The following is a 12043-nucleotide window of genomic DNA, read 5'->3' as shown; positions in this document are numbered from 1 at the left end:
GCTTGATGTACAGTAGGGGGTGTGCAGGAGGCAGCCCATCGATCATTCTCTCTCATCACTGATGTTTCTCTCTCTCTCACTCTCTGAAGTCCATAAAAGTATATTTTAAAAAATAGAGAATCAAGGTTCCCACCTGGAAGCAGCAGAAGTAGCTTAGTCTTAGGGCAGAGAAAGCCAGAGCGGCCTGAATCTTTTGTCCTTTTTTCATTCCTGGTCTCCCAACTGGGTGGCGCCAGGGCAGAGGGTCAGGAGTCATCCAAGGTACATGCCCTTGACCGGAATCGAACCTGGGACCACTCAATCTTCAGGCCAAAGCTCTATCCACTTAGCCACAGCGATCAGGGTACATCTGATAATGTTCCAATCTCACATCAATATTTCTCTTCCTCCCCCCCCCCCAAAAAAAAAAAATCAATAAAAACTCTTTTAAAAATAATTAAGGACAAGAAAAATATCAAAAGCACATGCCCGAGTGGTGGGCTGGATACCCAGTTAGGGGTATGGGGGAGACAGTCATCCAATGATTATCACTCTTGATGTTTCCATCTGTCTCCTCTCTGAAATCAATTAAAAGAATAAATAATATAAAATTAAAAGAATACAAAAAGAAAATATTAAATGAAAAGGCACATGACCTTAAAAGAGCAGTTTCCTTCAAATGCATTGGCATTGCCCTGGTTGGTGTGGCTCTGAGTGTGTCAGCTCTTGCTTCAACCTGTTTTGGGTGAGATTCCCTGTCAATTGTACATACTTGGGTTGCAGGTTCAATTCCAGGACCATGTTGGGGCACATGGAGGAGGCTACAAATGGATGTGTCTCTATCTCACCTGGATGTCTGTCTTTCTCTCTCCTTCCTTCACTTCCGTTGTCTCTAAAAATCAATAGAAAAAAATGTCCTCAGGTGAATATTAAGAAAAACAACAAAGGTACTGGCATACTCTGTGTGCAGAAAAAGTTCATGCTGGTCCAGGAAGCAGGTGAAGTTGTCACCCCAGCTATTTTGAAAGTGATGTCGAGTCTTCTAGAACTCACAGCATTCAGGTTTCCCACGAGTACCCGGAAACCCTGTGGTCCTATCTAGAAGGATGTGGGTAGCAATGCAAATTTTGTGGAAAGTGGTGAGCTAATTTCCCCAAAGTACTGTACCTCGGAGGCAGAGAAAGGTTGAACCCTGGTAAAAACTGTTCACTTCTTCATGCTTGTAGAGCCCAAATAGGCTTATAACCTACACCACAAAGAAAACATCCAAAATGAAAAGGCTTTTATTATTTTAAAAACCAAACTTCAGCAGTGGAAATATGCACCAGAGGTAGCTAGGGAAAAGATGTCCCTGAAAAACGTTTTTTTTTTTTCTAGAAGGTAAAGCTGAACTCAGAGGATGTTCTCTGGGGTCAACAATGGGTCAGGTACCTGCCCAAATAGAGCAAATGAAATGCAGATCTCGTAAGGGCCCATGTTACTCCTAATTTCCTCTGACTAATAAGAGAACAAAGTCAGATTGCCTGAGGACATTAGGATGGTGACTGATGACAACTATGGAGACTTGCTTAGTGTTGGTTCAGGGGAGATGGATTCTGTCACAGAACTTTGCAGTGACACTAATCTGCACTCTAAGCCCTGGGCAGGTTAGAATGTGTAACAGAAGTACACATGCTTCCCACATAACTAACATTATGGAAAATCTCCCTACGACTGAGGATGGGATTTATGAGCTGAAAGTCAGATAACTGAAGCCTGAGTTTCCTTCAGTGTTGTTAACACTGAACAAAGAAACTACAGTTCCTACACATCTAAAAACTTCCTCTAACATGTATGCTCATTTGTCCTGAGGCTAGAATTTTTGTTAAGTTTACCCACGTTCACAGCACTCAAAAAGCCTTTCTTTTGTGTGAACTCTGATGGGTACGAACATGACAATTCCTGATGAAAGATTTCCCACAATCAGTGCACTCATAAGGTCTTTTTCCACTGTGAACTCTCTGATGATAATGGAGTCCAGAGCTGTGGGTAAAAGATTTCCCACAATCATTGCACTTGTACGGTTTTTCTCCAGTATGAACTCTCTGATGTTTATAAAGGTCACTGTTCCTGATAAAAGATTTCCCACAGTCATTGCACTCAAAAGGTCGTTCTCCAGTATGAAGCTTCTCATGGTTATGAAGGTCACAGTTCCTGATGAAAGATTTCCCACAATCAGTGCACTTATAAGGTCTTTCTCCATTGTGAACTCTCTGATGATAATGGAGTCCAGAGCTGTGGATAAAAGATTTCCCACATTCACGGCACTCATACAAACTTTCTCCAGTGTGTAATCTCTGATGATAACAAAAGAGAGATTTCCTCTTAAAAGATTTTCCACATTCATTACACGCATAAGGCCTTTCAGCAGAGTGAAGTCTCCGATGACGACGAAGGCAGGCTATTCTGGTAAAACACTTTCCACATTCACTACAGTCAAAAGGTTTCTCTCCGGTGTGAACCCTCTGGTGTTCAATGAGGCTGGAACACTGGGTGAAGGTTTTCCCACATTCACCACACTCATAAGGCTTTTCTCCAGTGTGAGCCCTTTGGTGGTGAATGAGGCTGGAATTTTGGCTGAAGGATTTGCCACATTCACCACACTCATATGGCTTTTCTCCAGTGTGAACTCTCTGGTGTCTACTGAGGCCAGCACTTTGGCTAAAGGACTTTCCACATTCACCACACTCATAAGGCTTTTCTCCAGAATGAACTCGGCAGTGTTGAATAAGGATCCAATGTTCTTTAAAACATTTTCCACACTCACTGCACTCATATGGCTTTTCCAATGCGTGAACTTTCTGATGATAATTAAGTTCAGAGATTTCTTTAAAATATTTTTTATTTTCAGTGCCCACAACACACTGCCTTCCAGTATTGACAGCTTGATCTGGACCAAGTGTGTCATTGCATCTAATGACTTTTTTACAGTCTTTCTTGCAATGGTAATTTTCTCTGTTTTGAGATGTCACCCCAGTCAAGGAGATTTCACTTGGTTTATCCCTGGGATGAGGAGCCTGGTGCTGAAGTTGTCCTGAGGCAGTAAGGATGCTGTGTCTGACCTGCTGACCGGTGAAAAGCTTCTGGGACACACTGAATGCGCTGCTCTTCACCAGGGAGGCCCTGTCCACGCCTCGTACCGAACACTCTGCTCTCATGTGCTGCCCCTGGTGCTGGGGCAACTTTGTACTAAAATAAAATGGTTTTGCACATGCCCCACACCGGAGCAGTTTCGTACTATATTGTGTTCCCTGCTGCTCAATCATCTGGAAAATGTCCCTCAAGACAGCAGCACAACACTCACAGGGATGGCTATTCTGGGAAGATGAAGCTACTTTGGTCTTCTTTGCCTGGGAAACTCTTACAGAAACGTTCTGTTCAATGGACGCCTCCAGATCCTGACTTCCACAGCAGCAACCTGGACAAAAGGAAACCCTGGTGAATTACATATTAGTCCTATAGCAAAAGGTAACCTTGCCAGGCCGCAGTGGTTCGACCTATGGACCAGGAGGTCAGGATGTGACTCCCAGTCAAGGCACATGCCTGGATTGCGGGCTTAATCCCCTATAAGGCGCTTGTAGGAGGCAGCCAAACAATGATTCTCTCTCATCCTTGATGTTTCTCTCTTTCCCTCTCTCCCTCTTCATTCCACTCTGAAATAAATTAAAATATATTTTAAAAAGGAAAAAAAAAATGGAAATCTCATCATAAATGTCCATCTATCACACCAAGGCATGATTCTATGAAATGATGTTCAAGAAACGTGTCTTAGAATCTGAGAAAATGGCTTTTATACATTAAATGGTCTCTAAATAGGGGGCGGGGAGGAATCCACAAGGAGAGTGACAGGTCTAGAATGATACAAAATGAGGAAGGATCTACTAGCTGTTCCTCTGCAAACAGCTTCCTACAGGACGTTTCTTGCTAGTTCCATGGGACTTTGTACAAGAATGTGAATGTGGCCCAGCCAGCAGGCCTCGGTCGTTGTATGTTGAGCTATGAACCAGGAAGTAATGGGTTGATTCCTGGTTCGGGGACATGCTGGGGTTGAGCTAGCAATCCTCAATGTGGGGCCTGTAGGAGGCAGCCAATCAATGATTCTCTCTCATCATGCATGCTTCTAGCTCTCTCTCCCTTCTTTTCCTCTCTGAAATCAATATAAAAATTTAAAAAATATATTTTATTGATTTTTTACAGAGAGGAAGGGAAAAGGATAGAGAGTTAGAAACATCGATAGGACAGAAACATCCATCAGTTGCCTCCTGCACACACCCACTGGGGATGTGCCTGCAACCAAGGTACATGCCCTTGACTGGAATCGAACCTGGGACCCTTCAGTCCGGAGGTTTCGATGATCTAACCACTGAGCCAAACCGGTCAGGGCAATAAAAAAATATTTTTAACAAAAGAATGGCACAAACCCATAAAAATTAACTGAAAAAGAGCAGATGATGTTCCAGGTCAATATCCAATGTTGATCAGGCAAGGACCAAGATTGGACAGCAGTAAAGAAGGTAAGAGGCCCTAGCCGGTTTGGCTCAGTGGATAGAGCATCAGCCTGCGGACTGGAGGGTCCCGGGTTCGATTCTGGTCAAGGGCACATGCCTGGGTTGCGGGCTTGATTCCCAATGGGGGACATGCAGGAGGCAACCAATCAATGATTCTCTTTCATCATTGATGTTTCGATCTCTCTCTCCCTTCCTTTCTGAAATCAATAAAAATATTATAAAAAAAAAAAAGAGAGAGAGAGTAAGAAGATAGGCTGAGTAGGTGAGCAAACCTACTTGGAAATGGCATGGGTCAAAACAAAAGGGATGAAGATGCCCCCATTGTGTCCAGAGCTTGCACTAGTGTGACCCTAGTGGCCTGTTCTGTGATGGACCTTGGGACCTTTGCTCTTCGGATCTACAGCAGCCCCCTGCAACACTGCACTTTACAAATCAGAGAACCCTATAAAGTATATTGGCAGAAATTCCGATTAAAATCCCCTTGGCCACAACTTACCCCATGAATATAACAAAAATCAAGATGACAGTAAGTAATATGCACCCAAGGACAGAAAAATTAAGTACATAAAGCAAATAATATCAGATCTGAAAGCAGAAAAAATATATTAGTAAAGAACTTCAATATTCCTCTTTCGCATAGTCTAGATCAGACCTCGCAGACCACCGGTTGGCAACCGCTGGTCTAGATCATCCCATCTGATATGAATATAGAATTACTGAAGTTTACACTTTGGAGCAACTCTAATCTTTTTTTTTTTTTCCAATTTTTTTTATTAAGGTATTATATGTGTACATATCTTACCATTGCCCCCCCACCCCACTCCCATATATGCCCTCACCTCCCAGAGTTTTGCATCCGTTGGTTATGCTTATATGCATGCATACAAGTCCTTTGATTGATCTCTTATCTCCCCCACCTCTCCCACAACTCTAATCTTGAACACAAATAGAAAATTCCGTCCAAATGCAGGAGAAAAGGCATCTTTTTTAATACATATATTTTTTATTGATTTCAGAGGGGAAGGGAGAGGGAGAGAGAGATAGAAACATAAGTAATGAGAGAGAGAATAATTGATCGGCTGCTTCCTGCATGCCCCCTACTGGGGATCACGCCTGCAACCCCGGAATCAAACCTGGGAACCTTCAGACTGCAGGCCAAAGCTCTATGCACACTGAGCCGTTTAACTGGCTAGGGGGAGAAGAGGCATTCTTGTCAGCCACACATGAAACGATCTCTAGGTACATCAAATTGTTACCGAAAGGGGACGAGGGTGCAGATCTGCCTCAGGCCAGACTATACTGGGTGGGGTTTTTAATTTGCGTGGGTGAGATATGTCAGCAGGAGTCCGGGTGATTTTGAGAGTGCGTTTATTAAAGCTGGGGACAAAGAAACAAAGAGAGAACTTAGGGTAGAAGAAGCAACAGGAGGGAACAGGAGAGCGCTTTGGCCCCTGGGAAAGGTTATAGGAAAGAGTGTGCCAAGCTGGGCCTGCAGTTAGCTCAGTGGGATGTCAGACACAGGGGGAAACGGAGACAGGAGCTCAGCCAGTGTCGCTCAGTAGTTGACCGTCAACCTACAAACCAGGAGGTTGTGGTTTGATTCCTTGTCAGGGCAAACACCTGGGTTGCCTGATTGATCCCTAGCGTGGGGCATGCAGGAGGCAGCTGATCAATGATTCTCTCTCTTCATTGATGTTTTTATCTCTCTCCCTTCCACTTTGAAATCAATAAAAAGTATATTTTACAAGATTAAGAAAAAAATATGAGAACTGACATATATATAAAATAGAAACAAGAAAGGCAAAAAAAATGAGTATCATAACTAAAAACTGATGTTTTTGTTTTTTTTGTTTCTTTGTTATTCCTTCCCTGAGGATATTTTTTCCATTGCTTCAGAGAAGTGCAAGGGAGCGAAGGAGGAGGAGAGAGGAAACAGAAACACAGATGTGAGACCCGTTGGCTGATGGACTCCTGCAAGGGATGGGAAGTGAGCCCACAACCCAGGTACATGGCCTTGACCAAGAATTGAAGCCGAGACCATTGGATCCCTGGGCCGATGCTCTAACCATTGAGAAACACCAGGTAGGGAGAGCTGTTTTTTGATAAGATGCACAAATATGGCAAAACATTAGTTAGACTAAAACAAGAGAAACAAGATTCAAGTAAACAAAAGCAGAAATCAAAGACATCACACCTGACACTGAACCACAAAGCATCATGAGTTGTTGGGAGGTGACATGGCACTGCATACAGAAAATTGTCAAGATTCCACTATAAACTTCTGAAGTTAATAAACAAATTCAGAACAGATACGGCACACAAAAATAAGCACACAAATATCACTTCCATTTTTATACACTAACAACAAAATTTTTTAAAATATATTTATATTGATTTCAGAGAGGAAGGAAGAGGGAGAGATAGAAACACCCATGATGAGAGAGAGTCATGGATCGGCTGCCTCCTGCAAGTCCCCCACTGGAGATTGAGCCCACAACATGTGCCCTTGACTGGAATCGAACCTGGGATCTTTCAGTTCGCAGGCCGACGCTCTATCCACTGAGCCAAACCGGCTAGGGCATAACAAAATTTTTGATAATGAAATGAAGAAGGCAGACAAATTTACAATAGTATCAAAAACAATAAAACACTCAAAATAAAAAAAAAAAAAAGGTGAAAGGTCTGTACACTGAACACTGTAAGACAGGGATGAAAGAAATGGAAGAAAACACAAATAAATGGAAACAAATCCTGTATTCTTGGCTTTGAAGATTTAATATTGAAATGTCTAGCCTGCCCTGGCTGGTTTGGCTCAGTGGATAGAGGATCAGCCTGCGGACTGAAGGGTCCCGGGTTCGATTCCGGTCAAGGGCATGTACCTTGGTTGCGGGCACATCCCCAGTAGGGGGTGTGCAGAAGGCAGCTGATCGATGTTTCTCTCTCATCGATGTTTCTAACTCTCTATCCCTCTCCCTTCATCTCTGTAAAAAAATCAATAAAATATATATTTTTAAAAAATCTGCAAAGCACCATGAAGTGAAGTGCAGAGAAGTGTACCTATAGCTGATAAGGAATTCATGTACAACATGTACACGGTATGAGGAGGGCAAAATAGTAAAAAAATAGTTTAAAAAGGGGCAACTGGTCACTTTGGCTCAGCGGATAGAGGATGGGCCGGCGAACTGAAGGGTCCCAGGTTCGATTCTGGTCAAGGGCACGGGCCGGGTGGTGGGCTTGATCCCCAGTGGGGGACTTATAGGAGGCAGCCGATCCGTGATTCTCTCTCATCATGGATGTTTCTATCTCTCTCTCCCTCCCTCTTCCTTCCTCTCTGAAATGAATAAAAACATATTAAAAAAAACAACAACAAAAAGGTATTATTCCAATCCATGTAGTAAAAAGTAGTACAATGTTTAAAAATAAATAAATAAAAAGGAGCTAAACCTGGCTGGATGGCTCAGTTAGTTGGAGCATCATCCTGTACATCCACAGGGAGCTGGTTGGATGCCTGGTCAGGGCACATACCTAGGTTGTGGAATTAATACCTGTACGGGGTACATAAGAGAGGCAACCGATAACTTCTCCTCTCTTTCTCTCAAAACAATAAACATACACTGGGGGAGGATTTTTTTTATATATAAAAGGTTAAGGATGTAAAATTAGTTTTCTAAAAAATAAGTACAAAATGATCAACAGGAATATAAAACATGCTTTTCCTCCCGGCCACGTATGGCTCAGTAGCTGAGCAAGGACCTATGAAGGAGCAGGTAAGGGTTTGACTGGAGGTCCAGCCACATATCCAGGTTGTGGGCTCAATCCCCGTGTGGGGCGTGCGGGAGGAAGCTGGCTAATGATTCTCTCCCATCATTGACATTTCTATCTCTCTCCCCCTCTCCCTTTCCTCACTGAAATCAATAATGATATATTTTTTTAAATGCTTTTCTTCCCTGGACGGTTTGACTCGGTGGATAGAGCATCGGCCTGCAGACTGAAGGGTCCCAGGTTCAATTCCGGTCAAGGGCACATGCCTGGGTTGCAGGCTCAATCCCCAGTGGGGGGCGTGCAGGAGGCAGCCAATCAATGATTCTCTCTCATTATGGATGTTTCTCTCTCTCTCTCCCTCTTCCTTCCTCTCTGAAATCAATGAAAATATATTTTTAAAAATGCTTTTCCTCACTAATCAAGGTGAAATCCATTAGGATCCTTGCAAGTCTACTAACCTCCCAAATCCTTCCCTTTGAGGGTTGAGTACAGTAGGGATTAGAAAAAAGTTAGAAAAAAGGGGGGTGACAATAACCAAATCCAACCAAACACAGCAACTGCCCGGAAAACGGGGGAAGGGAGTGGAGCCCACAGTACACGTGAGAACGAAGCACCCTTTCAGGAAAGGGGGGGTATGAGGAAATGTAAAGCCGAGTCCAGGTCCCTAGGGGGAGGAGGGTCTTTTTTTGTTGCTGAAGTGAAAGTTTATTAAACTTTAGGACAACGAGGAAAAAAGAAGGAACCTTAAAAACAGAACAGGAGACCTGGCTGGTTTGGCTCAGTGGATAGAAGGTTGGCCTGAGGACTGAGGGGTGCTGTTTTCGATTCTGGCCGGGGGCAACATGCCCGGGTTGCAGGCTCGGTCCCTGGTGGTGGGTGTGCAGGAGGCAGCCGGTCGATAATTCTCTCTCATCATTGATGTTTCTCTCTCTCTCTCTCCCTTCCTCTCAGAAATCAATAAAAGAAATATATTTAGCCCTAACCAGTTTGGCTCAGTGGAAAGAGCGTCAGTCTTGCAGACTCAAGGGTCCCAGATTCAATTCCGGTCAAGGGCATGTACCTTGGTTGTGGGCACATCCCCAGTAGGGGGTGTGCAGGAGGCAGCTGATGGATGATTCTCTCTCATCGATGTTTCTAACTCTGTCTCCCTTCCTCTGTAAAAAATAAATAAATTTTATATATATATATAAACAAATTTATTGTACACACACACACACACACACACACACACACACACACACATATATATATATTTAAAAAACAAAACAAACATACAGAACAGGGGTGAGCCAAGGGTAGTTGCCGCTTCCCATAGCTGCCTGGGGGAAAGTCTCCTCAGGACCCTCAGAGCTTCAAACAGAAGAAATAAAGAACAATCCTGAGGGAAGGGGGTGCAGGCGAGTTCAAAGAAGAATGCACCAGGAGAGGGATGGTCTTACCCTGTGAGGACACGAGGGCAAAATTCTCCAGCATCACATCGAGGTACAGGCGTCTCTGAGCCTCGTCCAGGAGGCGCCATTCCGTCCTGGAGAAGCACACGGCGACATCCTCAAAGGACACGCCAACCTGTCGGAATGAATACAACCGAGTCAGCAAGTCTGTCGGAGAACCCACAATCCTGCTCTTCCCCACGACCCACCACCTCCAGGGGCCCCAGTTCGGAGAAGACACCAGCCGTGGTGCCGGTGCTGCCCGCTCTGTCATCACAGGCCCATTAAAATCACTCTGATCAGCCAAAACCGGTGTGGCTCAGTGGATAGAGCGTCGGCCTGCGGACTGAAAGGTCCCAGGTTCGATTCTGGTCAAGGGCATGTACCTTGGTTGCGGGCACATCCCCAGTAGGAGGTGTGCAGGAGGCAGCTGATCGATGTTTCTGACTCTCTATCCCTCTCCCTTCCTCTCTGTAAAAAATCAATAAAATATATTTAAAAAAAAACCCACTCTGATCACCCTCCCAACAACAGGCGGGACAGGAGGAAGGGGAGGAGAGGCAGATAAATGCCATCTGAGCTCGGGGCCATGCCGAAAGGGCTCCATCATGACTGCCACCAAACCCACGGGGCTGTCCCAGACCATTCCTGCAGGACACAGCAACACATGGGCTATGGCCCTGACCGGGGTGGCTCAGCGGATAGAGCGTCGGCCTGCGGACTGAAGGGTCCCGGGTTCGTTTCCGGTCAAGGGCATGTACCTTGGTTGCGGGCACATCCCCAGTGGGGGGCGTGCAGGAGGCAGCTCATCGAAGTTTCTAGCTCTCTCTCCGTCTCCCTTGCTCTTTGTAAAAAAAAAAAAAAATCTATAAAATATACTTAAAAAGCCCTGGCCGGTGTGGCTCAGCGGAGAGAGCGTCGGCCTGCAGACTGAAGGGTCCCAGGTTCGATTCTGGTCAAGGGCATGTACCTTGGTTGCGGGCACATCCCCAGTGGGGGGGGGGGGGGGGGGGTGCAGGAGGCAGCTGATGGATGTTTCTCTCTCATCGATGTTTCTAACTCTCTATCCCTCTCCCTTCCTCTCTGTAAAAAAATCAATAAAATATATTAAAAAAAAAAAAAAAAAGAGCTACCACATGTGCAAGCCTTCATCCCAGCCGCTCCCGGGTTTAGCCCCACGTGTCCAGCTGCTCCCGGGATGTTTCCCCTCACTGTCCCCCGGGGCCCCTCAGCCCCTCCCCGTCACACCGGGTGTCCCCCACGAGCGCCTCGCGGTCCCGAGGCGGGGCCTGGGCTGCAGGAGGGGGAAGGGCGCCCCCCCGCCCTCCCGCCGGGTGCGGGGTTGGGAGAGGGAGGCGGGGAGGCCGGGGGAACGCGCTCACCTCAGCCGGGCGCCTCGGCGCGGCCTCCGCCATCGGACTCTGCGGGCGAGCACGCGGCACCCTCCCGCCCTGAAGCGGGTCCCTCGCGGGGTCGCCGAGCCTCAGGCCTCCGGCTGTGCGGCGGGGACCGCGCCTCCTCGGCACCTTCTCCGTTCTGTCACCTCAAAACCCCACGGAGCCACCCAAAGGCGGAACAGACTGCTCCCCGACGAGGCCGGAAGTCCCGGTGGAAATATCCCGGAAATGCTTTCCAGCTGACCTCTCCCCGGCTGGACGCAGCGCACGGCCTTCTGGGTGATGTAGTTCCAAGCGCTCCAGCGGCCACAGGCTGGCTACAGTGAGCAAATAGGACCTTTGCCCCTGGAGGGAGGGTAAAGGGATGCTGCTCCCTGGAGGGAAGGGCTGGCTCCCGGTTCACTGCAGCAAACTCTCCTCTCTGACCCCAACGACCTGCAGATTGGTTCCCACAAGCCTGGGCACCCCCTCCCCTCAGATGCCAGTTGCAAGCCCAGATGTTATCTGTGCTTCAGCGTGAAAGATCAGACAGAGGCCAAAAACCAGGACGCCAGGCTTCGTTAGAGGAGAAGGACCTGCCGGGCTGTCTCCAAGGGGAGAACAGCGGCCCGTGCAGAGGGGAACCCGCCTTCTGAGGGGAGGAATGGGAAGGGATGGGGCTTAGTGTACTCGGCACGCGCTGATGGGTGGCTTAATGTGTGGTCCGTATAAGGTGCATAGTCACTCAGGTGCATAGGACGAGGGCTCAGGGTATTTGGCAGGTGCTGATTGGTGGGTCAATGTATAGTCCATATAAGGTGCCTCAGGTATGACCAGGCTGCAGGTGCAGGTTACATCACACTCCGCCCACCCGTTGGGGGAAGGGAGGATCTATCAAGTATAACAGGCTATTTTAAAAAATATATAGGTTGAATTTTTAATGTTTTTT

The 12043-nt window shown here is 46.5% G+C and overlaps 1 protein-coding gene across 1 annotated transcript; it reads right to left on the bottom strand.

Annotated features, from left to right (window-relative positions):
- Positions 1 to 1246: 1246 nt before the first annotated feature.
- On the bottom strand, positions 1247 to 11304 carry LOC103304927 (zinc finger protein 211-like). Its single transcript, XM_054710231.1, has 3 exons — positions 11101 to 11304; positions 9728 to 9854; positions 1247 to 3436 (listed from the first exon to the last, which is right to left on the bottom strand). Exons 1-3 carry the CDS (start codon positions 11131 to 11133, stop codon positions 1869 to 1871), a joined length of 1728 nt encoding a protein of 575 aa, XP_054566206.1. The 5' UTR covers positions 11134 to 11304; the 3' UTR covers positions 1247 to 1868.
- Positions 11305 to 12043: the final 739 nt, after the last annotated feature.

This window comes from Eptesicus fuscus, chromosome 21 (genome assembly GCF_027574615.1).
Source record: "Eptesicus fuscus isolate TK198812 chromosome 21, DD_ASM_mEF_20220401, whole genome shotgun sequence".
NCBI classification, from domain to species: Eukaryota; Metazoa; Chordata; class Mammalia; order Chiroptera; family Vespertilionidae; genus Eptesicus; species Eptesicus fuscus.
Note: the sequence above shows the minus strand (reverse complement) of the source record. Positions and strands in the feature narration are given on the sequence as shown.

Bases quoted from the DNA above. Each gene is read 5' to 3' on its own strand.
- LOC103304927 (XM_054710231.1), bottom strand. From the start codon at position 11,133: ATGGCGGAGGCCGCGCCGAGGCGCCCGGCTGAG. The intron at 9,855-11,100 runs GTGAGCGCGTTC...TCATTCCGACAG, and splicing joins CGCCGAGGCGCCCGGCTGAG to GTTGGCGTGTCCTTTGAGGA. The intron at 3,437-9,727 runs GTAAGACCATCC...CCTTTTGTCCAG, and splicing joins TGCCCTCGTGTCCTCACAGG to GTTGCTGCTGTGGAAGTCAG.